This window comes from Musca domestica, unplaced genomic scaffold (genome assembly GCF_030504385.1).
Source record: "Musca domestica strain aabys unplaced genomic scaffold, Musca_domestica.polishedcontigs.V.1.1 27, whole genome shotgun sequence".
Taxonomy (NCBI): Eukaryota; Metazoa; Arthropoda; class Insecta; order Diptera; family Muscidae; genus Musca; species Musca domestica.
This window is the reverse complement of record NW_026712286.1, coordinates 1968897-1996227: the sequence shown is the minus strand read 5'-3', so window position 1 is coordinate 1996227 and position 27331 is coordinate 1968897. Positions and strand designations below refer to the sequence as shown.

General features: G+C 35.9%; 3 protein-coding genes across 5 annotated transcripts; 2 read left to right on the top strand and 1 right to left on the bottom strand.

Annotated features, from left to right (window-relative positions):
- Window positions 1–1813: 1813 nt before the first annotated feature.
- LOC101895072 (myb-like protein A) lies at window positions 1814–17278 on the top strand. 3 transcript variants are annotated; one of them, XM_011292946.3, is made up of 2 exons: window positions 1814–2659; window positions 13891–17278. In XM_011292946.3, exon 2 carries the CDS (start codon window positions 13902–13904, stop codon window positions 16884–16886), a length of 2985 nt encoding a protein of 994 aa, XP_011291248.1. In that variant the 5' UTR covers window positions 1814–2659; window positions 13891–13901; the 3' UTR covers window positions 16887–17278. The 3 variants fall into 3 exon arrangements, with proteins under 3 accessions (XP_011291248.1, XP_011291247.1, XP_005180531.1); XM_011292945.3 differs by lacking the exon at window positions 1814–2659 and adding an exon at window positions 12284–13554; XM_005180474.4 differs by lacking the exon at window positions 1814–2659 and adding an exon at window positions 12284–13781.
- A 143-nt stretch (window positions 17279–17421) lies between these two features.
- LOC101889525 (liprin-beta-2) lies at window positions 17422–21085 on the bottom strand. The gene is made up of 3 exons (XM_005180437.4): window positions 20611–21085; window positions 19422–20482; window positions 17422–19361 (listed from the first exon to the last, which is right to left on the bottom strand). The coding sequence occupies exons 1-3, from the start codon at window positions 20863–20865 to the stop codon at window positions 18398–18400; spliced, it is 2280 nt and encodes a 759-aa protein (XP_005180494.2). The 5' UTR covers window positions 20866–21085; the 3' UTR covers window positions 17422–18397.
- A 1343-nt stretch (window positions 21086–22428) lies between these two features.
- On the top strand, window positions 22429–24320 carry LOC101889351 (vacuolar protein-sorting-associated protein 36). Its single transcript, XM_005180436.4, has 3 exons — window positions 22429–22929; window positions 22992–23720; window positions 23774–24320. Exons 1-3 carry the CDS (start codon window positions 22834–22836, stop codon window positions 24152–24154), a joined length of 1206 nt encoding a protein of 401 aa, XP_005180493.1. The 5' UTR covers window positions 22429–22833; the 3' UTR covers window positions 24155–24320.
- Window positions 24321–27331: the final 3011 nt, after the last annotated feature.

Sequence of the window (27331 nt, the reverse complement as noted above, 5' to 3'; positions counted from 1 at the left end):
CTTATGCGTAGTGAAAATTGCAAAAAGAAGACTATCGATATGTCAACAACAAATTGAAAGCGTGGATCCATGGCGTATGACTTATGTCTATATATTAGGTAGTCTACGAAATAAAATAAGACAATTTATGTTTTATTGCAATTAAACGGGGAGTTTTTTTAACTTGTATTCCAGGGCCTCAATTCTTGTTCTATGAAAATGTGAAATCAAAACTTTTATAAAGGGAAGAAATTTCAAACGAAAAATTTTATAAAGGAAATATTTTTCATTTCATATTTTCATAGAACAAGAATCCATCCCCAGGACCTACAACATAATACTTTATTGAGAATTTTTTGGAAATTTACTTTTATACTCAAAATCTCAATAATGTATTTCGACAAACGACCAGCGGTAATGTGTAAAAAATAGAATATTGTACATTGTTTTCTTCCGTTGCACATGTCATTCCAACTGTTTAAATTAATTTATTGCCATTTTAATACTTTCTTGTTATAAAATAAATATAAATAATATATATTTTGACAATTGGCTTCTTCCGTCTAATGCATCTAGTGATTTTGGCAGCAGATGGCGCACAAATCATATAAGATTTACTCATGTAACTTGGCAGCACTTGTACGTTTTTTCTTTCGTTTTCATGGTATTTAGTCGGGCAGCAATACAAATAAGAAAATGTTTTTTATTATCAAATTATGCTCCAGAACTTCGGAGAACTGTTCATATTTCTGGTAGGTTCGGCTGGTTTATATAAAAATTACAACAAATTGTTGTCATGTTTTGTATGCATTTTGTGAATAACAACGGTTTTCAAATACAAAATGACCGTTAATATTGACCACACGCACGTTGTTTGACATGCTTCTCACTTTTTACAACAAATATGTTCTCATTAATAGACTTTCTTAGAAAATATTTATGACAAGCCTAAATACAACAACATAATTTCAAAATAAGCTTAATTAGGTAGAAAATCATTTAAATACACCAAAGCATAAACAAAAAACAATAAAACCATATCAGTCACACAAAAAGTAATCCAATATAAACAAAGAATAATGCATTTACCAACCATATATGACACAAAATGTAAGCCTACATAAATAAAAAAGAGAGTAGAGTTATGGCATACGTATATGGGAAAATGCTTTTTATGGTAGCAAAATATTTATTTATTTTTTGGCAATCCATCCTACGCACAGCTACAAGACATACAAAATGACAAAATTCTTATTTGTGGCTCTTTTTTTTGTTTTGTTTATATTATAAACGACTTCATAAAACAGTCAATGCAAACAAATAGAGCGATTTAGTTATACCATAATAAATCACTTGCAAAATATCAACACCACCATTACATTGTTGTGTGTGTGTGTTAGTGATCTTGTCGAGAGCGTCATACGAAGCACGGTAACGGAAGTTAATAATTACACTATAAAAATAATTACACTGTAAACAACGTCATATCCGTCAAAAAAAACAAAAAGATCTCGTTGTTGTGTTGTCCACTAACAATCTCTCCCCATAAGAGTATTTGAATAAAGAGAGCAATTTGGGATTACCGTTTTTCTCTCTTCCTCACGCTCTCAAACAAATTGGCAAAATTATTTGCAATCTGCGATCTGTTTGTTTGTTGTTCTCTGTCCGTTAAAGCGAGACGTTTTGTTTATTTTTCGTAGCGGTCTTTTGTAGTGCTTTATTTACATTTGTTTGTTTATTTTAATTCTTTCACTTTCGTTGGAGCATTTGAAAAAAATTAAAACAATTGGAACAATTTTTAAATATATATTTGGATACTTTCTTTTAATGATGTTCACAATAAAATAAGAAAAAAAAAACTGAAAAATGGCCTGTCATAATTCAATATAATACCGGAAGTGACTCAGTTATTAAAGCAATTGCATGCTTTGATTGTGATCTGTTAAAAACTTGTTCCACAAATCTGTTCTTTGGCATTTAGTCTACCCTAACAACAACAAGTTAATTACCATTGTTTAATAAAAACCAACAACAACAATAATAATAGTAATTATTACATTTGTAATTACTAAAAAACATAAAATATTTGTGTCAAACCCCCCAGCAGCAGCAACAACAATAAAACGTTATAATAATATGCCCGTAATTTGAGGTTAAAGATCAATGCGTTCAGTTGTCAGTTACGTTCACACATAACTGCCACAAAATACATTAACTAAATATTTTATTGCTAGTTATGTGAATATGGATGTGTAAAAAATAAATATTTTGAAAATACCTATCTGCGTTGTGTGTGTGTGTGTGAACAATCTTCAAAAACGAAACAGCCACAAGCACTCCAGCTATAACATAAACAAATTTTACATATTCACATAATATTCAACACCAATAATAATAATTGTCATAACACAGCTGCTGACACACTGGCTGCTGTGCTGCCTGCTACACAGAGCCTTATTCTCAGGTGGATTCCATTGCGTGTTTTTTTTTCGTTGTTACCCATACGGACCAAGTGCACCAGCTGAAACGAATAGAGGAATGTGCCAAGTTTTCTGTCATCCATTCATTTGACTAATGATAATAAACGGCAGGCAGGCCGTCCGTCCGTCCATCCATCGATCCATTCAAACCAAATCCCATTTGCTACGTTTGTGCATGTTTTATTGAGAATGCAAAAATGGTAAGTTAGCTACGGCAACCAAAAAGGCGCATAATAAAAAAATCCAAAAACAACGACAACAGCAACCGCAGCAAATCGCTTCAAGCGAATTAGTTACAAAAATGTGAAGGTTAATTTACATAAATTTAACTATAAACAATAAATGGTCTTACATTCAAATATAAATCGCTAAATACGAGTAGTCATTAAGGCAATAAACATTGTTAATGCAATGCAAACAAATAGACAGACAAACAAACAAACCAACAAAAATGACTGCCCACAGAGAAATAAACAGACACACACACGTAAACTCTGTGAGAGAGTCGGAGAGAGAGAAATGAGAAAAATAAATGCAAACCAGCAAATTCATTAGCGCCATTGACATCACTAATCAATTTAGTAAACTCTTGCAGTTTACATTAACATTTAAAGAGGATGGGTAAGGATTTTTTTGTAGGAAAAAGTTCTTCATCTTTAATTTACGTACATAGGGTGAGATGAAAAAACTGCAACCAACGCCAGACTGCTGTCATTTCTAAGCCACTCGTCCGACAGCTGTTAAAATTATTCCAGTGACAGGTTATTTTAATGTTTAAAAGCGTATAAAAGCAATTTGGTGAGTATTTTCCAGAAAAAAAGTTATTCGTGATGGAATTCAAGCGTGATAGTGCGATTTCTTTATATTTGGCTGGAAAACCCGACGTAACCAGACGTCAAGGAAGTGGACGGAAGAAAACAGCAACATCAGCAGAAATGGTTCGAAAAGTAAAGAAGCGACTTGATCGAAACCTGCATCGCAGTCGGCGAAAAATGGCTCGTAAGCTGAACATATCGCAATATTCCATTTGGCATATATTGAAAAAACTAGCTCGGGGTATAGCCATTGAAACTCCAAAAAGTGTAAGAACTTACACCGCAACAGAAAGAAAATAGACTCAAAAGAGCTAAAGAGTTGCTACGCTTGGCCGAAAGTGGTGAACTGCTGAATTTGGTTTTCTTCAATCTCCGATGAGAAAACATTCGTTGTCCAGCAGTTTGTAAACAAACAAAATGATCGTGTTTACTTGCCAAAGAGGTCAGCTGAAAAGTGCACCTTCGGTTGGTATAAATCGACCGTGGCATCAGAATAAATTCCGAATATTAAAGCGAAAATATTCCGGAGGTGTATTAAAGCCTTAGGCCCGCACACCTTTTGCCGCAGAACTTGGACATTCTAACAGGACTCAGCACCTTCGCACTCAGCACGTGCCACTCAAGAATGGTTACAAAATAAGGTTTCTCATTTCATTTCCAACGGCAAGCAAAATCTCCGGATACCAATCCGTTGGAATATTGGGTCTGGAGTATTTTTGGAAAGCAAGCTAAGAAATACCAAAGTGTCGATCTCTTCAAGCAAGAGCTTCGCCGGGAATGGGTCAAAATACCGCAGAGCATCATTCGGACAGCGTGTGACGGTTTCATTGGCCATTTGAAGGCCATAATTCGTGCCAAAGGTGACCAATTCGAACAAATTTAAATTTATTTTAAAATTTGATGCTATTTCCGACTCATTTATTCAGTTTTATACATTATTATTACTATGCATGTTTGGAATATCTGCCAAATATTGACTGTAATTTTTGCATTTCCAGTAATTAGAGCCAAAAAAAAATTGTCATGGTGAAATCCTTCTCTATCTATTTATCGTTCACAAACTACAACAGCAACAATGACAACATTTATAATTCTCTTGAAACTGAAAAGCAATGAACAAAACCCAAAATAATTGGTAAAAAAGTTTATTTAAGCATTTCTAAGCTACGATACGATTACCACAAAGTGTCCATATAAAGTCCTTTTTTGTGTAAATGGTGTGGTTGGATGGCTGGTTGGTTGGTCGGCTGGCCGGTATGTGACATATTACTGTCCCCCGCAGAGCTCTTTGTTTTGCATTCTTATTTGGTAAAAATAAGCTAGCCGCCATATAAAGTTTTATGTATGGATGTCTATTAAAAGTGTCAAACAGGCCCGACATATGGACAAATAAACGCAAACACGATCAGGCATTCCAAAAAACCAAAAAAAGATGGTGCGCAAATATTTCCTATGAAAGGTTGGGACATTTTGCATTGGAAAAAAGATTGGAGACATAATTAATTTCATGGCATTCCTGTAAAGGGAATATGGAACTCTTTGCGGCCTGTTCTCTCTCTCTCTCCATTCAGTTTGATTTTCGATTTTCTTGCCATCTTCTCTTTTAAACGAGTCGTGCAATTATTTAAGGCATTGCCAAAATCAATTGCCAGGCATAGACCACAGACTTTATTGTTGCATATTTTTCATTCATTCATTTGGTTTTATTCATTCATGCTTTTTTCGGACGATTCCAAGCGGTGTGTGTGTGGATGTTGTTGGGCTATTCGTTTGCCTTAGTCTACGCTTCGCATCGTTACTTTTTCGGCTGGTAACTCATTTTGCATTTTTTGGTATTGAAATTTATGGTCAAAGGCTCTTTAAATGGCGAAAATTGGGATCGTAAAGCAGTTGTCAGTTGTCAGCGTCGTTTGTGCGCTGGTGGTGATGGCAGTGTTTGGTAGGTTGGCTGTTTGCCTTTTTTCAGAAAAAAGCAAATATTTTTTATAAATACGACAACATGTATGTCCATTGAACATCCCAATGTCCAAAATCAAAAACAACAACACATGGTGAGAGAGCGCGCACATTATGAGATACCCTACCTGCAGTGTGACAACAGCAACAACAATAAATATATAAAAAATAAATAATAAATGACAATTTACCAAAAAAAAAAAAAACGAAGTGGTATCGTGGATTAGACAAATAGTTGAAAACAGACGCATTCGCAGCTAATGGGAATTCCATCGATTTAATGACTAATTAATTTGGAATTTTCTCAGCGGGAACAATGTGACAAGAAAACATATATGCGGGGTAAGTGTTGAGGGGAGGAAGTGATGTAAATTTTTAGTTGGACATGATTTGATGTGACATTAAAAAATAAGGCATAAAATGTCATGTTTGTATTTAGCTTCTTGGTAGGGATAACCTGGCAATTTAAACCCAAATCCAGTGGGTTAACTCATTTTAAAGTACGTTTTCAAAAGTCGATTTCATTGCGGATTTTGAGTGTCGATTTCATTTGACGTAATGGAATTGACAATTGAAACCCCTCAATTTAGTAAGTTTAAAAGAACTGTAAGCATAGACAAATGAAAATATAGACAACGAAATGTTCTCACCGTTCATCTTCGAAAAAAATCGGGTCAGCAGATGTCGTATATGTCGTTTCAGGGGTTTGAGTGGGAATTTTGAAGTCACTCAATTGTAAAATGTTAAAAATAACAAAAACTGTAGGATATTTGTCAGTTGATAATTGTCTCATAATAAAAGAAATGTGAAAAGTACGTGATGACATCGAAAAATTCAGGAATAATCAAGTAAAAATCTTGAAAACCGATAAAATGTGTTTTCGAAGTCGAGTGGCTTGAACGCGTAAATAAGCATGTTGACTATGCAAAACATGATGAGCGCCATCTGGATAAAAATACAAAACTAACTTTTCGTTGTCTATATTTTCATTTGTCTATGCTGTAAGGCTCTATCAGAATCTGGAATATTATTTTAGATATGCAATGTCAAATTTTCCACATGTAGAAGTTGCACATATCGTGTGATACATGGATGACATTTCAGTTGTAAAATACATGAGGAAAGTGCATACATCCTTTTTCGATCACAGTGATCCCTACTATCATCGGAAAAATACAATAGTTGTGTTCCAGTACTTTTTTAGTAGTAAAACTAGCAGAAGAGACAACTGTGCGAAATGTCATTCTCATTTAGGTTTGCTCAAAAAATAAGGGAACGGAAAATTAGCAGAAATGCGATAAAATGTCAAAATTCCAAAGGTAAACAGCCTAAATCGGACTGGTGAAACCTTACTGAAAAGAGCGCCTACATTTAAAAAATGAGTATTGAAGACGATATATTAAAATTAATAATTTATAATAATAATTAATAATCTGATTCCTCATTCAGCCAGTCCTCTTCACTGCTGGAATCATCCAAAAGTGAATACATCAGTTGCTCCATATTTTCTCTTTTTGTTTTTTGCACGACAAATATTAGTTTTTCCTTTAGTTTTCAAGTTGATCATTTTCTTTATTGAAATGTATCAATACATTTTTCAACCTTGTTAGCCCTGCCAATTAAATGTCAAATTTACAATATGCTCATTTCTGCTCGGCCAAATTCATGTAGCTAAAACAAGCAGAAATGTGCACCACTCAGCGCCATTTTTTACTCGAGAGAGCTGCAAGTTTTGCTAGTTTTTGGAGTACGGGAACGCGTTGTAGCAGAATTAGTGCTAATTAGTACTAATTTGCAGGTTCTGGAACACAACTAATTTAATCAAAATTTTTGTTTTTTGTTGCATTAAGATGTATACAGGGTGGGTTAAAAAAAACTTCATCAAAGTCAAACGACATAATTTTTACTTTTTTTCTAATTTTATTGAATGAAAGCAAAAATTATCGGAAATAGCATCAAATTTTAGAATAAGTTTAGATTTGTTCGAATTGGTCGCCTTTGGCACGAATTATGGCCTTCAAATGGCCAATGAAACCGTCACACGCTGCCCGAATGTTGCTCTGCGGTATTTTGGCTTTTGCTTGCTTGAGGTTATCGGCACTTTGGTATTTTTTAGTACCAAACATGCTTTCCAAAATACTCCAAACACAAAAGTCCAACGGATTGGTATTCGGAGATTTTGATGGCCATTGAGCGCTGGAAATGAAGCGAGGAACCTCATTTTGTAACCATTCTTGGGTGGCGCGTGCTGAGTGCGATCGTGCTGAATCCTTTTTGAATGTCCAAGGTCTGCGGCCAAAATGTTTGGGTGCCCAAGGCTTTAATACACCCTTCAGAATATTTTCACGATAATATTCGGCATTTATTCTGATGCCACGGTCGATTAATACGAGCGAGGAGCGACCACCGGCTGTTATGGCGGCCCACACCACACCATCGCCATGGCCGGCGCTTGAGTTCTGGTGGCCAACCGAAGGTGCACATTTTCAACTGGCAAGTAAACATGATCATTTTGTTTGTTTACAAACTGCTGGACAACGAATGTTTTCTCATCGGAGATCGGAGAAAACCAAATTCAGCAGCTCACCACTTTCAGCCAAGCGAAGAGTTGCTTTTGAGTCTATTTTCTTTCTGTTGCACTTTTTGAATTTTAATGGCTTTAGCCCGAGCCTATTTTTCAATATTTGCGAATGGAACATTGCGATATGTTCAGCTCAAAAGCCATTTTTCGGGCACTGCGACACGGGTTTCGATCAAGTCGCTTCTTTACTTTTCGAACCATTTCTTATTTTTCTTCCAATTCCTTGACGTCGGGCTACTCTACCAGTAACACTTTAACGAGTGATAGTTCGAGATACAGAAGATTTATTCACATTTAAATGCTGGAGTGGTCTAACGATAGCCACTTGTGGTTTTCCAGCCAAATATAAAGAAATCACACTATCACGCTTGAATTCCATCACGAATAATTTTTATTTCTGGAAAATTCTCACCAAAGCGCTTTTGTACGCTTGTAAACAATATAAAGAGATGTCACTGGAATAATTTTAACAGCTGTTGGACGAGTGGCTTAGGAATGACAGTAGTCTGAAGTTGGTTGCAGTAGATAGAAGATCTCCTACATGTATCCCATAGACAGAAACCCTTTTAAAGGTATTCACTCTATATAAATAAATATCTCTCTCTAATCCGCTTGCCACACTTCTTAATTAAGCAATTCAAAACCTCCCCGAATCTGAAAATTTTGCATATTACTTGATTGAATCGAATAAAAAAAACTAAAAAACCAATCTGACCACATACTTTTGGATTATTGTGCACACAATGTGGCAAATATGGACTAAGGCAGTTCATGTAATTTATAGCACACAAATGATTTTGATACTTTATAGATTTCCCAAGGTTCTGAGACCAGCATTTTAACAAAACCAGCAACAGCAACAACAACAACGTGAATGTGGCTCACACATCTACTCCCACACTAAATAGTACCATTTGACAGTTGTCGATTTTAGTTGTAACCACCTCCAGCTGCCCCCTGCGCCACCTTCCTTCCTCTCCTTGCAGTTGGATGACTTAATGTAATTCTTCCAGTTAGTTTGTCTGTCGGTCTGTCTGTCTATTTTTTGCATTAATAAATTTTCGCCAAAAAACGTTTGCGTCTGCGTTCTCAAAGTCTGAGGCCTGGTGGTGTTGCTGCTGCTGCACACACGTCGAGGGTGGACAGCTTAACTAAATAAAGCTGTTCTTAATGTTTCTGTTGTTGTTGCTATAAAAGTAATTATTTTCGGCCGAAAATGGACAAAACCTGATTGTTATTTATTTTTTGTTTTTTTTTTTTTTTTTGCATATTTCCAATAATTTCAATTTCAGTTTTGCATTCCGCTTGATTAGTTTTTGTAGTTTTCAGTTTCGAATGGTGTTTTTTTAGCAGCCGCACCAAACCCAGTTAAATTGAATGGCTGACATAAACGCCAGCACAATTATGACACTTTCAAGTGCATTTGTCATGAATAGCAGTCATAGCCATAGCAAAACCAAATCCAACAGCAACAACAACAACAAACACTCCAACTTACATCATTATGCGATGTGTGCTATGATTTATTAACTAATATTATCCCCCAAATGCCATATTTAGAATCTAGTCAACAAATTTGAAATTTGTTAAATATTTGTTTGAGTCCCAAGATTATTCACACTTTGTGTGACCGAATGAGTGAATGAATGCAAACGGGGAAAAAATGATGTGAATAGATGAGTGTGTTTGTGCATGATCGTTAACACCTACATTTTCACCTTACCATGACTGTTTTGTTGTTGCTGTCAAGAACCTTTGCATCTGTCATCAACCAACCAGACACCAGAGACGTAACCTAGACAACAAAGAGACAGAGCATGATTTGCTGGGAACAAGAGTATGTGTGTGTGAGAGTAAGAGAGAGAGAGAGGGAGGCCACATCCAAAAACATTTTATTTTGTGTCGTTGCATGATCACAAAATAAATTACCCGGTACTTACTTGTTCAACATCAGCAGCCACCGGCATTTATGGAAGAAACCAATGCAGGCGTATCCGCCACATATTCTGCATATTATGAAGTGGTTAATTCAGGTTTGGCCATATTCAGCTTAAAAGCTATTACAAATTTGTAACAAGCTTATAATTACATCAAAAAGAGGAATTTTTAAAATTTATTGTAATGAATAAAAAAATAATGAAAAAAATTGTATAATATTTTCTAATATCAAGATATTTTTTATTAAAACAATTCCACCCATTTCATTGAAAATATTTAAAAATTTTATAAACCAATGTTGCTTTCCCGTTTTTTTTTTTTAATAATAAAAGAGATAAATATTACACTCGCTCTGAGAGAACTGCTTCTTTCAGAAAGTAGGCAACTGAAAACTAGTAAAATGTCAAATTTAGATGGCAATCCTTCAAACTCAACATTTTAGCCAAACTGCAAATGTAATGTAAAACTCCGTGGCGTATACGTTATTTTTATTTATATAATAATCATACGCAAGAACATTTCAATTCAATTTTCAATACTTCGATTGTATGCTCGTTAGTCCTGATTAAGGAGGATTAGCCGGCAAAAGTCTAATGTAAACATCTTTACGATAACCCAATGATTTGTGGAAGTTATTAAGAAATGCTGGATAACTCCAAAAGTCCAGTGAATGAGAACCAATGAAGAGAGCAATTTTGACCGTTGCCTTACTGAGAGTTTGCAAACTCTTATTGGGAAAATTAATCTTGCAATGTGAAAATGTTTGCAAATTTCAGACAATATTTTTTTATTTTAATTATTTTTCAGATAAAAAGCATTCATTCATACAAATAAATAACTAACTTTATTCCATAAAATTGCAATTTTGATTTGACTATCTCCAAGTGTCTTATATTCGAGAGCATTGCAAAAAGTGAGAAAATTACTAATTAGAACCCTTTCATGAATAACATGTTTGGCAAGCATAAAATAAAAAATATTAAAAAAAACAGCAACAAATGTTTCCTTTCCAATTTTCTCTCGTTATTTTCCTCAAACAATTTCTTCTCAACACTTTGTCCACATATGTCTCAAATAAACAATACCGCACTTTCGCTCTTTCTTACATTATCACACACACACAACTTTACACGACACACACCATACGAGATCGCAATACTTTAAAAATATACTTAATTACCCCCCTAAAAGACTTGACCCACTTACAGACACATTTAAATGGATCTATGCAGAGATGCAGTACAACGACTCAACAACACATTGGCTATTTTTAGTATAGTCTTGAAATAGCTTTATGGATTTGAATGGATATGGGCAAGAGAAAATAAAAGACAAAATGGCTATGTTGACAAACACACGCTGCATAAAAAAGTTTGTTTTGTGTTTAAAAGTAAAGGATTTTCTTCCATAGTAATTCAATGTATAGAAAATTGTTAGCCAAAAATATAACCAGCCACAATCAAATTAGTTATCGATAACAAAAATCCTTCTGTTTCCGTTGATGACTACCGATATGAGATATGACTGTTATCATATTTGTGTGTGATCAAGTATTTCTCTCACACCCCCTCTTTGTCTCTCTCTTTCTTCCACTCTCACATTTCCGTTATGGCGTTGACTAGCTGTGCAGATTTAACGAAAAAGGAAAAAAAGAAAACACGTTGCTGCTCATACTTTGACAATTGAAAAGTTTGAAATATTTTTTGGCAGGGGGTTGTTTCGCCTCGATGGTTGTGTGTTTGTGATGTTGAAATATTAATGGCAACACAAGAGAATTCAAACAAGTGGCCAAAAAGATATTTTGTTTTTCTTTATTTTTTTTTAATTTTATGTTGCTATTTTTAATGCCAGAATAGTGTTGTGGTTATGTCCCAAAATAGTTTTTTTGGGTGACTTTGTTTGTTTTTTTGGGTGTGATGTGTGTGTGTGGGGGTTTGCCGCCACTAGACTGGCATTGTTGTTTAAAGCTTGTTTTTGTTTTTCATGGCATATTTTCGAAACGTTTCGCATTTTAAAATGTAAGGAAATTCCATCCAGTCGCATAATCACTTGAAAGCCTATTTGACTTTCAAAGGCAATTTTTATTCTATTTTAAGAGAAGAAGAGCATATGCTTTTTCATTAAACACCCACACACGCTAGAAGACATATACATACATATGTTGGGGCATTCAAAATATGTTTTTCTTTGGCGAAATGCACGACTTAATGACAAAAACTGTTCCAATTACTATGAATGAAAAGAAATGTATAAAAATAGCCAAAAAATGCTTGAATGTTTGAATGCATACATATTTACGATCATGTGATTAGCCGATTAAAGTTTTATTTTATCACGATGTTCTTTTAAAAATTAGCTTTGTATGTTAATTTCGTTTATGGAAACATTTTCACATTGGCCACAAGACATCTGATTTTCAATTAACTAATAAATTTTACTAAAAACATTTTTTAGTGAGAATTTGCAAACTCCGCTACCAAAATTGTTCTCTTCACACGCTCTCACTTAATGTATTCTAGGGTTATGAAAAAACATTTTGTATTAATTTGTACAAATTATAATTGTACATTACAAGTTCCGACCATAATTTCTTCCCATTGTGTGGAGATTTTTCATATAATAGTTCTTTTGACTCCAAGGAATTAAAATGCAGAAGTCGTTAATATTTCTTCTTAGAAATGTAAATGGAAAGACACACTTTTACGAAATATACAAATGCATACCTATTTGCGAAAGAAATGAATAGGACTACAACAACAACAACTAAAAAGGAAAATCATTTCAACATTTACATTCATTTTCAAAATATCACCGCACTGTCGACATTATACGTGTGACTATGACGTTACATTGTTCTTGTTCTTGTTGCTGGTGTTGTTATTGTTAATTCCTTCCTCTCTCTCACTCTCTCTTGGCCTGACGTGAGTGATGCTGCCATGCTAATGCCGATGATCGTGAAATGTGGCAGAGTCGTACGGAAAAAACGATGAAACAACCAACAACATCCATCTAAGGTGGATATTCAGATTCTTTGGCAATAAAGATATTTTTCTGCGCTTGATTTTTAGTTGCGTTTTGGATGTCAACGCGTATCGTATCGTCTGCCCGCCGCCGCCGACAGACACACTAATGTCAAACACCAACGCCTAAAGAACGCGCGTGCCTTTAGTACCGTTGGATTTTATTAAACCCATACATATATTCATATACCCATGCGGAACTCCTCGCATTGTCTGGCCGATGAAAAAAAAAGGAAAATAATCATAAAAACCAAAACAAAATGGCCTTTAACAAACAACAAGTGTCTGAATAAATTTTGAACTTATGTACATATCTGCCAAACTATTTAATGTTTCTGCGATTGAAAACGCGAAGAAAGAAAAGAAGAGCAAAATACAAAATTTATTTTTATCCCCAACACGACTGGCCATCTAAAAGAATTCACTTCTTAACTTTTTCAAAAATTTATTCGGCTAAAAACGCGAGCGCGTGTGTGTGCATGTGTATTTGAGAGAGCGAGTGTGTGTGTGTGGCTGTGCGCCGCTGGCTTTTAATCCGTATTTGGTCATTTTCACAATTAAAGGGCATCAAATTTCATGAGCCAAAAAAAAAAAAACAACAACAGAAAAACCCCACCACGATATAAACAAAGTCAAGCGAAAGTATTTACTCATGCTCTGCGCTCTTGTTCTCCCGCCAATGAGTTCATAACGGTTCAGTACAACACGTATACGCTACCCTGCACTAAAAACATTTGTAATCTCGTTCGTCGTGTGCATTCTCCGAGTATAGCCGCGCCGCACCGGTAAATAAATGTTAGCATTGATTTGTTGTACGTAGACGTGCGTGTGTTTGTGTGTGTGTGGCGTGTTTCTTGTGTTGATGACAGTCCTCCGTTTGTTTGTTTTGATCTCACTCAATTGCATCAATTGTCAATTGGATGCGTTGTTGTTGTTGTATGTTATTCTGATTCAAAACGCTTTATGACATTGATGGATAATTTAAAAATGCTACCGGAATTTTTATTTAACGGTAATTCATGAGAGAGTGGTTTATTCGTAGCTAATTAATTTGAAGATCTCTTCCCAGATATTTCAATATTGGTTTGATGTGTCTATTTATGCTTCTCTTCTCATTCCAGTTGGCCATAGCATGCAAGAAATTTCCCGCGATGACTTCTCACTCTTGAATGTGGGCGATAGTCTCAACTCCTCAAACAGCCACACGGAAAAGGATATGTGTCCAACCCTCATATCCAGGATACAAAGTTCATCACCCATCAGTCCGGTACTGCCGAAACGCTTGACACCAGTTGATATTTATAATGCAGCACCCGCCACTGCCTTTGCCTCCGTTAAGCTCGAAGATACCAACACCCTAGATTTATTTCCCTCACACCCAAGTACTTGGCAACAGCATCCCATGAATAGTCACGAATTCAACCACCATCGTTTATCTGTCCATCATCATCATCACCACCACCACCACAGTCAAAGGTTCGATCATAGCAATAATAGCAAATTGTTGCTTCAGGGTTCAGAGGATCCTTTGATAAGTCACGGTGCCAATAATGTTATTAGTCATGACGATGAGCATCCAGCAGACTTTGCCAAATGTCTACTAACATCGGAGGAGCTTCCTCAAACATCTAGCAGCTCTGTTGCAGCGGCGCAAGAATCTCCAATATTTACAACGATTATCAGAAAACCAGTTAATGGACCACCACCACCACCATTGCATGCTTCAACAGATGTCCCGGCGAAACCCATAAAAAGTGGCTGCAGCAATCTAACCAAACAACAGCTCAAAGTTAAGGCAAATCTAATGAGTGCTAGAAACCAACAACAACAACAACAGTTACAACAGCAGCAGCAACAACAACAACAGAGGGAGAATAATGTCTCCTCCACCACAATGTCTAACCAATGTCCAAGTCAAAAAATACGCAACGCCGGTGCCACAAAGACCCGAAAGAAAACCAACACATCCATCAAATTAAGATTCCATCATCAAGCATTACCGCCCGAATATCTTAGCCATTATGAAGCGACACAAGGTCAGACAAGGCCAACAAAGCCGGCAAAGTCTACAACAAATCCACAACGTCCAGCTCAAAAGTCCTCCAATAGGAATTCCCATGAGAACGTCAGGAGTTGGCTACAAAAAATTGCTGAAATTCAAAGAACGGCAAATGCTTCGAAGAACGCCGACAACAAAGTTTGTAACACTCAACAGTCCTCTCTCGATTCCAACAACAATCCCCAAAATCAGAGTAGAAATCATGGCCCAACTACCGCGGCCACAACCGCCATTCCCGGCAATAGCGAGGCGAGCTCCTCAAACACTACGGCAAAGTCTGTCAAGTCTGTTAACCATCGAAAAACTCATTTCTATTCCGACCTACCGTATATGGGTGAGATCACATTGGACAACAGTAAGCCACGCAGGGGACGCAAACCCAAGAAGGCGGACATTTGTCACTTAATATATAAAAATTATGGGACAATAATGCCCAAAAATCAAACCGCGACGCACGATTCCCAAGTCGATCTCAAGCACCGTTTGGAGGACAAACACACCAAGACTGATGATGGCGAAGAGCAACCCCTCAATCTCTGTCTACGCGATCAACAAACTGACGCCTATTCAATTTCAAGTGCAGATGATGCCTCTGAGACAAATTCCAGTTGCCCCACACCGCCCATAACAACCCCCTCCGACATTGATCGGGATTCCATGCTGGCGAATAACTTGAAAAGATCACTAACGAATCTCAACGAGCTGGACAATGACCACATTAAATTGGAAGCAAAAGACATGACCCCTACGACATCGCACCATCCGTCGAGTAATGCCAACACCGAAGGATCTCCACTGGACCCGCTAACGCTTTACTACCAGAAACTCCTGGAGAGTGGAGTATTATTGCAAAACGCCAATGGTCCCATCAAAACCATTCAAAAAGACAATCAGTTGGCATTAAAAATACCCATACCCAGCGGTCTCTTCTTAACACCCAAAGTTGAAAAAACACTCGGTACGGCCTCAAGTCCAGCACCCTCCGTTGCCAATAGCCTAAATCTAGATTATCCCGAACAATTGTCTACACCGTCCTCAATCAAGTCTGAGAATTCAACTGCAACAAATGCAAGCTCCAGCACGGTGATTGGCAACAACACACAACAAAACCAAACACCTCAGAAACGTAAGCGATCGGCCATTTTCATACCGCCCATGAACACGGAGAATACCTCTAACCCCGCAACAGAAGTGAGCATTTGCAAATTTAAGTTTACGGGCGGCTCGAAGCCAACATTGCAGGAGAAGAAGATGCTTTCGGTAGATGCTGGTGGCAATTATCGTTACTTCAGTGGAACTGGAGACAAAACCACACGGGGCTATGAGTATTTTCCCAGGGAAATGATGCAAAGTGGCGGTCTAACGCATGGAACGGGTCAAAAGCTGCTGATAGATATACCACCGCCCTCAGCGGGTCTTAGCAATGAATTGCTGCACATACCAGAATCTCCCACGGCCAATATGCTATTGCAGCCAGTAACAAGTAGTAGCGTTATTACCCATACAGCAATATCTGCCAAAGCCACGCCCCCACCACCTCCACCCACTGGGACTGTGACTGAAGAAATGCCACCAAGTGAGCCATGCGTCCAAAACTATTTCGAAGAGAATTTTGACTACAATCAAACACCCTCCACATCTCCATCGAGTACAAATCGCTTTATGCTATCGCGCAAAAAGCAAGCCTTGCACCAGTTGCGACGCAGCACACAAAGGGAGAAGCTGGAGAAGACCTTCAAAGAACAGGGATTTCTCATACAAACGCAACAGTTGGAATCGGCGGAGGGAGCGACTTATTGTAAATTTCGTCAGTTGAAGAAATTTACAAGATATTTATTTAGAAACTGGAAAGATTACTTACCAGACGATATACATAGAAATGGGCATGGGCCGGTCATGGCATCGCCGGCAACTTCGGCAATTGCTTGCGCTGCGGCTGCTACCGATGAAAAAGAAGGATCACTTGCAAATTTGTCACTACACCATCATCGAGGGGATTTCCCGACGGTGGAAAGTGTTGTAGCGCGCGACCGAGGGGAAGAACATATAATCGAATAGTTGAGGGGGGAAATATTTCTGAATTTCAAAACAATTACATCATTAATTGTAAAACTGCTGGCGATTGTCTCTGGGTCATTTAAGAGACTTTGTTACCTGTTATAAATTCTAAAAAAATACAACCCCCCCAAAATACATTTGTATGAATTGTGTAGAGCTCGATTTGAGGTCTTTTCGATCTTATCACAATTTTTTCTTAAAATTAATCAACTGAATAATTATAATTTGTAAATATCTACTAAGAACACATCTAAAATGCTGCCAAAGATATGATTTAAGTTTTGTTGTGACATTTATACATTTAATTGCATCATTTTTTTTCTTTTTGTTGAGGTGTACAAGCTCCGGACTATCTAGCATTTATAGCAAACAAATTTCAGGGTGTTATGGAAAAACTCCGGCCATCATTCAGTGAAAATGCTCTACACCCACCACAAAAAGTGTTGACAACACACAACACCACATATCCGTCCTTAAGTTAAACAACAAACATATTTATGTACAGACGTACGTACGTAATGAGAAAGTCTAGTCATTTAAGTGTTAAGGTTATATTGTTTATTGTTTCTTTTATATAATTTTCTTCTTTTGTTTTATTGTATTACAATTTTGATTAACAAATTTTTATTTATTGTTTTCCATTTTTCCATCTGCATTGCATTCGGATATACATACGTACTACGTACTAATGCCGTATAAATATGTATACATATATATTTTTCAAACAAATAAAACCAAACGCTAAAGACAATTTTATGCTACAGCATTAGTGTTAAATTGTTGATTTTGTACGTTAAATAAGTTATGTTATTGTTCAAAACAGGAATTTAAAATAAACTATAAACTCTTAAAAATAAAACATATTCATTTCAGGGTTGTCATATAATTGGTATTATTGTTAGTTTTAGGGTTCGAACGTTTGCAGGTAGGTGGTCCTAACTAATATATAAGAATCTTCTCTTTTAAATCTTACGATTCAAACTTAAATGCAAATATTGGGTGAACAAATAAATACAAACTGTGTTTAAGAATTAAAATCAATCAATCAATGGTGGGTGGTATTGTTTTTCTTTTCTTTGTTTTAAATACTCTGGCGGTATTTGCGGACATTTTTATATTTCTATGGCTATTTTCTTTTCAAACACACAAAATAAACAAAAATGTCATAGCTTCCGAATGCCTTGTCGACTGACTACACATTTAACTATATAAAAAAAATATTTTTAATGCTTGGGAATACTATCGTTTTACTTTTAGTTTTGGTTTTCGTTTGAGCAAAAACACGAGACAAAACTTTGTTTTGTTGACGCATTTTTGGAAGACACACATTGGTTCTTATGTAGGGGGATACTGAGCGAGTGAGCGAGTGAGTGTGAGTGACAATTGAAATGCAATTGAAGCGTGTGTGTGTGTGTGTGAATTCAAAGTTAGTAAGGAAGATGAGTACAAGTAGAAATAATATAGGATGATTAAAATACATTATATCCTCGATATGTTAGGATAGATACACTTTACTGCAATTGCGTTGAATTGCTGGTCGAATTTGTTGAAGATGATGATGTGTTTGAGTTGTTATGGTGCTGTGGTTCGTTCGATGTGCACCCACTATTCATGGGACACACATAGTCGGTCCATTCGATTTCAGTGCCACCACATGTCAGACCCTTTGTAGATTTTCTTCGTTTCAAAGAGAACTGGGTCTTTTTGGGTGGCTTAAGTTTGGCCGTTATGGTCAACGGTTGGTAATTGGGTTGGGCCTCAGTGTCTCGCTTACCTTGGATTACATCGCGTCCCAAGAGCTCCTTGAAATGTGTTGCCAAATGACGACGTAACAGCGTCTTACTCGGTGGTATACTTAATAGATCGGCCAGTAACTCGGCATTAAATCTGGGTTCGTACAACATTAGAGCACCATGTACACCAGCGCCTCTCAAGTTAGGAGCATATTCCGATAAATCGGCTACACGCAACCATTCCATAACGCGATGTGCTGTCCACAAAGCTATATACTCCAGACTCGTATCGACGATTTCTTCCGATTGTTCTTCCTGCAATTCGGAACTGTTACGCTTCGGCACCTTTGTCGAACGTCTTATTAGACATTCGGGATTCCAATCCATTTCACGCATGCACTGTATACCTCTTCGTAGAGATGCAATATGTAGACATGATGTTACTTGCAATTGCGCCAAGTCTTCCATGGTCAAACGATGTAACATTCGCCCATCCACTTTGCATTGCAAGAAGTTGTCTTTATACTGCGGCAGACCAATGTCGTCCAGCCAGCGTACTACCCACCCAATATCCAACTGAGCGGCTTTCAAGGCTAGTGGATCTTCTTCTCTACCACATAGTTCATCCATGGCCAGCACAATCTTTTTGCGGTGTAATGGGGATTTTAAGCCCAACTCCTTTTCAATATCCACAGGAGATGCATTGAAAAAGCAAGACACTGGATAATTTTTAAGCCATTTTCTGAAATGAAGACATAAACTAATAAGTATCCATCAATTATTTCTCCGTGCAACTACTAACCTGCATTCGTCTTCATAGCATTGCAAGCCAATCTCGTTTAGCCAATTACAAAGGTCTTGCAAAGTCCATTCCTTCCAGTTCCTATTGGAATTCATGGAGCCCTGCGGCGTCTGGGTGGACCACTCAATTCGTCCGCCAGCTGTTGCCCTAGCTCGGTCCCCCCTACGGAATTCTGGCTCCGCTTGCTCCAATGCAGGCAGTTCCAGATTTCCGCTATTGCTTCGCCTTAGTTTGCCAAGTATTTGGCGGAATCCTTTCGCCGAACGTTCCTTCAATGTGGGCGATGGAGTTGAGTTCGAATTCGATTGCGACATGAAACTGTCATACATTCCGTCCTGACCACTACCACCGCCACGACCACAATCATCATCAATGAGTATTTTTTCATTCGAGGCAAAGGCAACATTGCGTTGCCTATTATTGTCACATGATTTATTGCTGTTATTGTTGGTAATAGTGCTATTGTTGTTGTTGTTGTTATTGCTCAGATGATTCGGATTTATGGGCAATTTTGGTCTGTTATTGTTCTTATGGCATTGTGATCTGGGTAAGCTGTGATAAAGCGGATGTATTTGATGACGCAATGAGGATGGTGGTGTTTTGGGCGACTGTGTAGCTTGATTTAAATTTCCCATGCTGCCAAAAGGGGCAGCAACTCTTCTGAGGGGCTCCTGAGAAATTGTTAGATTTTCAAAATTTTTCAATTCCATATTTTCCCGTTCCAAGGCAGCTCTGTGCAATTTCAATTCACTTAGCGCTGACATAAGTTCAAGCTTTTGCGTTTCCAACTCAGAACGTGTACACAGCTGGCGTTGTAGCAGCTCATCTTTGGCACTCAATTGTTGTGTTTTCTCCGCTAGTAATCCTTCGAGTTCAACGATGCGATCAGCCTGTTCGCACACCTTATCTGCTACCATTTGGTATTGTAAAGCTAAAGATTCTTTGTCGCGTAATACACGTCTAACGCGTTCATCGTCGCTGGGGCGGGGAATATGGGGATCAAGCCATTCGCCAATAATAACGGCCGTTACAGGATCGGGAGTAGGGGCGGCTAAGCCAACCTAGTAATGAAATATTTAGTGTGACGAATTTCAGATGTAATGATGATAAATAAAACAATAAAATAGTTTAAATGGAAAATCCACAAAATTTGTTTTATTTAAATTTAAACAAAAAAAACTGATCTCACCTGTTGCAGTGCCAAGGCTAAAGTTTTTGCTGTTGACAGAACATTTGCGTTTGATATGACACTACGCTCATTTAAAATATTACAACTTCCGTTTGGGTTTGGGCTGCTAGCTGCAGATGTTTGATCGCCACCAACAATACCTCCTCGTCCGCCGCCAGCACCCTGACCGCTCTGATTTATTATGCCATCCATTTGGAGCAGAGCCTCTTCTAGCATTTTGCTTGCCTCCGTCGTTGTTGCCTTGGCAGTGTCCATTATAAAATGAATTAATAATAAAAAAAAAAACTATTTGTGGCGCAACAAGATTATTTTTGTTCAGTTTTTTTCTCCCCGAAATTTTTTGTACGAAAAACGACTAAAACGCCTTCTTTTTCTGTGCTCTCCTCAAATTTAGAGCGAACTTGATCGTGTCGTGTAAATTATGTTATTGCATTTAATATAAATACGAGTAAAAATATAACAGAGTTGGCCAAAAAAAAAAAAATATTAAATAAATATATGATGAATAATAAAAATCGGTAATCGGTAGTGAGCGAGTGGGAAACCAAAATGAAAGACGTCCCCAACGGAACAAATAAGAAATCAAAAAGAAATGCCCGATAAAAAAGAACGAGAAAGCAAAATCCCCGAGGGACCTCTGTTGTTTACGAATGAGTGGAATGCATAACCCGAGGGACCTCTGTTGTTTACGAATGAGACATGAGGAAATCGAACCGCTGGCCACATTCATTAAATGAACCGGGGAGTAAGTTCAGCAGATTACCACACGATCTGTCAATTAAATTTGAATTCGCTGCAACCAAAACAAACTTCAAAACTATAGTAGAAGAATACAGGTAGTCGCATCGCATAGCTGCTGGGACAATGAAAATTCTTCTGTCAACACAAAATTCAAATGTCAAAATTCATGCTTGAGGCGAAAATAAATATTTTCGCCTCAAGCATGAATTTTGACATTTCATCTGGTAAAATAACAGCTGTTTTTAGATTAATTCGCTCGAAAGAAGACCTTATAATTGGGCCATGATTGGGAATTTGCTTTCTGGTACGATACGATGGTATTTGGTATTTGTTTATAAACTGCATGCCATTGTGAATTAACGTTTTCTTCTTCTTGAAAGCTTAGAATATCAAGTGGAATCATATTAGTTAACGGCGTCATCTTTGCAAAGGGATTGGGCAACTCATTTTGGAATAACAAATAATCACTGAAAAATAATAACACTCCATGTGTTAACTCAACAATCTTTACGAATATATGTTCTTCTGAAAAGGAAAAATAAGAAAATAAATAAAAAAGAGAACTGTAATTAATAGTCAAAGCTCTAACTGCCTATTTTTCATTTATTTATTTTTCTTTGTGAAATTGATTTACTTGAATGTTCATTTTTACTTTGTAATATCAATTCAAAATGTAACGGGTGACCCATAAAAACCGTTGTAACTTTAGCTTTTTATTACAAGAAAAAAGAGAATTACCTTGCCATAAAACGCGGAAAACTATTTGGCAAATCTTTAAGATATGGCAATTTCTTGTAGTAAATAATAGCAAAAGAGAATGCCGTGTCCGTGTTCTCCTCGTTTCGTTTGGCTGCAGCCAAATGGAGAAAGGAAATGGTTTTAAGTGAAATGTGCATTTTTGCAAATGTTATCATTTGTGATAACATGTTATCATTTTTCAGTGATTGCTTCATTTTGCAACAATGACGCCGTTAACTTATATGTACCTAAAGCCGGCCCCGAGTTGAAGGAACTTACTCCCCGGTTCATTTAATGAATGTGGCCAGCATTATGCATTCCACTCATTCGTAAACAACAGAGGTCCCTCGGGGATTTTGCTTTCTCGTTCTTTTTTATCGGGCATTTCTTTTTGATTTCTTATTTGTTCCGTTGGGGACGTCTTTCATTTTGGTTTCCCACGCGCTCACAACCGATTACCGATTCCACTGTGAACTGGGAGATAGCATCATTTCGCCATTTCGAGATAAAAAAAATAAATAATATTATTAATATTACACAGAAGCAGGTTTCTTTCGTGTTCATTTTAATAAATATTTACATTATAGGCGAACTATTTAAATTTAATGCAACAATACAGAACTTGATTAGATTGTTATGTATAAACTTGTGAGGACCGCAGAAAAAGAAGACATTTCGTTGGTTGGGTGTGCGGTGGCTGTAGATTCCGATTCCTTTGATTATTACTCCATAGGTCATTAAGATATGAACCGGTTTGAATATATCCCAGCGAGGCTCAACGAAAATGAATCCTTTGTTAGTAAAGAAAGTCAAATTAAACTTTACGATGGCGACCAAAAGGTAGGAAAATTATTTATAAAAAAAATTAAATTCGTTAACTTCTTGTATTTTTTTAATAACAGACACAATTTGAGGAAGGGGAATTGGTGCTGACAACTCATCGAATGTTTTGGGGACGTCCTGGAGAGATTGCAAGGGCAGCCGTTTGTTTGTGCCTAAATTTAAAATACATAGTGTCTGTGAGTGAGGAACAGGCTAGCAATTTTGTATTTGGACGTAAGACAAGATTAATTCTTCATCTGCGACCTGCTGCTGCTGATAAGCAACCGGGACCATTGGACAATAGCAATAATTCCTTTATAAAACTTTCTGGCAAGCATGGCGTGTTGCCAGAATTTGCCAATGCCTTACGAGAAACACTACAAGCAAGAATATGGAATGTTCAAATTCCGTCCACTCAAACTGGTCTAAACGGCGGAGAGCCTCAAGAAACCCCCCAAGATAGGGCTGCAAGAGAAGCAAAATTGCGTATGCGTACAGGCATTGGAGGCATTGAGAAAGCAATCGAACAAAAAACCAAAGAAACCGAAGAAAATATTGCATTGGCATTTCAGGATCTGAGAGTTCTGATGGCAATGGCAAAAGACATGGTATCTATTGCCAGGGTGATCAGTGATAAAATTCGCTCGCAAAAGGGTGAAATATCCAATGACGAAACTGTGCGATTCAAATCTTATCTATTGAGTTTGGGCATTGATGACCCCGTCACCAGAGATGGCTATTCAAGTGACTCGGCTTATTACAAGAGTTTGGCGGGGCAATTATGTGAAATGTTGCTAGATCCTCTGGAGGTTAGATTCAAAAATATTCTTTGCAAACATGTTTCATTTAAATTCTTTTGCAGGAAGCTGGAGGTATGATGTCATTGGCTGATGTTTATTGTCGTGTAAATCGAGCCAGAGGTTTGGAACTTTTATCACCTGAAGATTTGCTACAGGCATGTCGTTGCATGGAAGGACCAATGAAGTTACGCACATTTCCCAGTGGTGCCATGGTACTACAATTAGATTCTCAAGACGATGAATTAACGGCCAACGATACCCTAAGTTTGGTCCAGGAATCCAATTCACTGGCTGTAGAGGAGTTGGCAAAGGCTCGCAATATATCACTGATATTGGCTAAAGAGCGATTATTGACGGCCGAACGTTTGGGCAAACTATGCAGAGATGAATCGCTGGAAGGATTACGATTCTATCCAAATTTCATTCTGGAACCACCAGCATGATGCTGCCACACAAATAAGACAATTTGTTATTTTTTTTTCGTATATTTGTGTATTGTATGTTATTTATAATTAATATTATTATATATTAAGTTGTCCTTTATTTCTCATTTTCACTTAATATGTAATATTTAATAAATTATAATAATAATAATTGCAAGTTTTATAAGATTCTTTTTTTATTTTATTTTACTTGGTTATTTTTTACATCAAATTAGAACCGTCTAATATTTAATATATTACATTACATTCACATGCTTCTCTCTCCAGTGTTTATAACAATGCAAACTTTACTTAATCATTTTTACATATCATTTGTTTATTTGTTTTTTTTTAAGTGTTAAGTCTTAAATTTGTGTTTTAGTGTTTCTTCGTTTAAATTCTAATACAAGAACTTGTTGTCATCAAGTTTAAATGTTAAATGCCGCCTTCTTTGAGGATGTTGTATTTTTTTCGTTTTCTTTTTTCTTTAATGTGAAAAGAAACAGACAAATAGCAATAATCAAATGATTTCGTTGAATTCGGATTCGAATGAAAAAGTTGAGTTTTATGCACAATATATTTTTGTTCAATTCTACAGCGTATTAATTTGTTTATTTATATTTACAATTCCAATGTCGAAACTGGGAGGATTAGACAGTTTATAAAAGATGAGGAAATACAATATGTAATTTGAAAGGCCCATACAAAATTCTCAGATTTTACCCTTGAGGAATAAGTAAGGAATCACTTCTACTGTAATGTGAGGTCGTGGTAATTTGGTTTATCAGAAAATGAGTCGGAAAGAAAAAACACCGAATCTCTGTATGTTTTACAAATCGAATTTGTGGGTGCTTCTTAGAATCAAAAGCATAAAAATTTAATTCATACTTTTACTTTTGGGTAACAACGTGAATTTCATAAAGCTTTACAAGGCGATTAGCTTAATGAGAGAAACAAGCCAGAGAGCCACTATCATGGGCTCTGTTCGTCATGGGTTAAGCGGCTTGCAAGGGCCGTTCTGGGGAAAGTAGCATTTATTTCGATGTCATTGTCATTAAGCATATGTGAAACCAGAAACCATTAAAGTTCGACTCAAGTTCTACTAGCAATCATTTCATTTTGCATACTTTTGTGCAGATTCGGAGAGAAAAGTCCTTAGAATTTGAATATTATTCCAGAAAAATTAGAAAATATTATCAGAAGCCGCAACGATAGGAATTGTTGTTTTATAAATTTTCTGTAATCCTCCCCAGGTTTCTTTTATTGGGGTTCCTTTTCGCTCTCCTGCAATTCTGATTTGGCTTATTTATAAAATGTATTTAAACTAGTAACTACTACTTGCATTCTCACACATTTCAGGTATTCGTAAGCAATTTATTCTTGAGTATTTCTGTGTTTATTTCTGTGTTTATTATCCATTGGTTGATATTTTCTCCTCGCTTTATATTGAAAAATGCTTTACTGTTTTTGTATGTGTTGTTGTTGGTTGTTCTTGCTAGAAAATTACAAAAATATTTAATTTGAACGATCGATCAGGGATATGAATGAAAGCCAACGCAGTCACTCTATTACTCTCTGGCATCATTTTGTTCACTCTATCTTCTCTCTTTCTCTCTCACACAAATACAAATATAAATAACTTTGGGGAGAATATTTCTCATAATTTTTTTAATTATTATGTTTAACAAATAATTTCAGACTTGTTTATTTATTTAGTAGTATAGTAGGATATTATTGAGTTTGTTGTTGTTTGGTTGGTTGGTTGGCACACTTCTTCAAATCCTGATCATCATACAATGTTATGTTATGTTTGTGTGTGTTTGTTTGTTTGGAGATAAGCCTGTTTGTTGTTGTTCTTGTTCTTGAAGCATTTATTGACAGTCTCTTTATAAAGCATTGTGTTTGGTATTTACCTTGATTAGTTATCTAGTGTCTCTTCCCAATAAATACATCCTTTCTTCCTTCCATTCATACCCATCATACATAATTTATATATATAATTATTAATTTGTTTGTTTGTTTTATTTTCAGTGGTTTTTTTTATTATTTTGTCTCAAAAACTTTGTTATAGTTGTATTATCTAATCATATCATGTATGTATGTATATATTAAATATAAATATCTGTATGTATATTTATAGCATAATTTTTTTAATCTGTTTGCTACTATTTTTTATTTCTTGTAATGAGTCTGAAGCTAATAATGACTTAAATTCTATACTCTAATGATATTCAAATTGAATTTTTTTTTGTTGTTGTCCATTCACATGAATAGTTTATAACAAAATAATGTTTTTTTTTTTTTGTATTTCCTTATTTATTGGTTGGCTGGTTGTTGTTTTTGTTTTAAAGATACAAAAAAGATGGAAATAAATAATTCATATTTATTCTTCTTTAGTTTTTTTTTACAATAACGTTAATGAAAAAATCGAAAACAATTAATAAGCAGAAAAACATGTTTTTTATACAATTGTACAATAGATTGCGCTAATTTTATTTGTTTCTTTGTTTTTTTTTTTCTTCTTCTCTAAAATTTTTAATTTAAATTAATGTCATAATAATAAATTGGGTTCGTTCAAACTTAAATAAAAACTGCTAATTATTTAAGGACTTAAGTTGGAGAACTAGGGCGAAAAATAAACATCAAAAGAAAACAAAAATATAAGAGTAATAAATTCATGTAAACGTTGCTTGATTGTTTTATTTTTTATTTAAAAATAATAATAATAATTTGTTAATCTTCTAATAAAAAATAATAATAATAATGATAAAGAACAAAAGCCAAGTTAAAACTTTGTTTGTTTCTCTAAGACTACACAATAATAACTTATGTTTTAATAATTAGAATTTGTTGTTGTTGTTTTTTATAATTATAATTAGTATTGTTTGCTGCTGATGCTTGCTTTTCCTTATTTAGTTAATATTAATTACGATAATAATTATACTTAAATATTTAACGAAGTTATAGAAGTGGAGGAGTAGGAGCAGGAGCTGGGTTTTTTGTATCTTGTTTTCTTTATGAGTAGTAAAAGAAATTAATATTTATAAAAAACTATATAAATGTCGAATATCATCATATTTGTTTATTTAATATTTTTTGCAAATTTTTTATTTTTATTTTTTTATTTTTATTTGTTGTCTCAATTCATACCTTATACATTGTTTTATAAAAATGTATATAGTATTATGTTGCTTATAT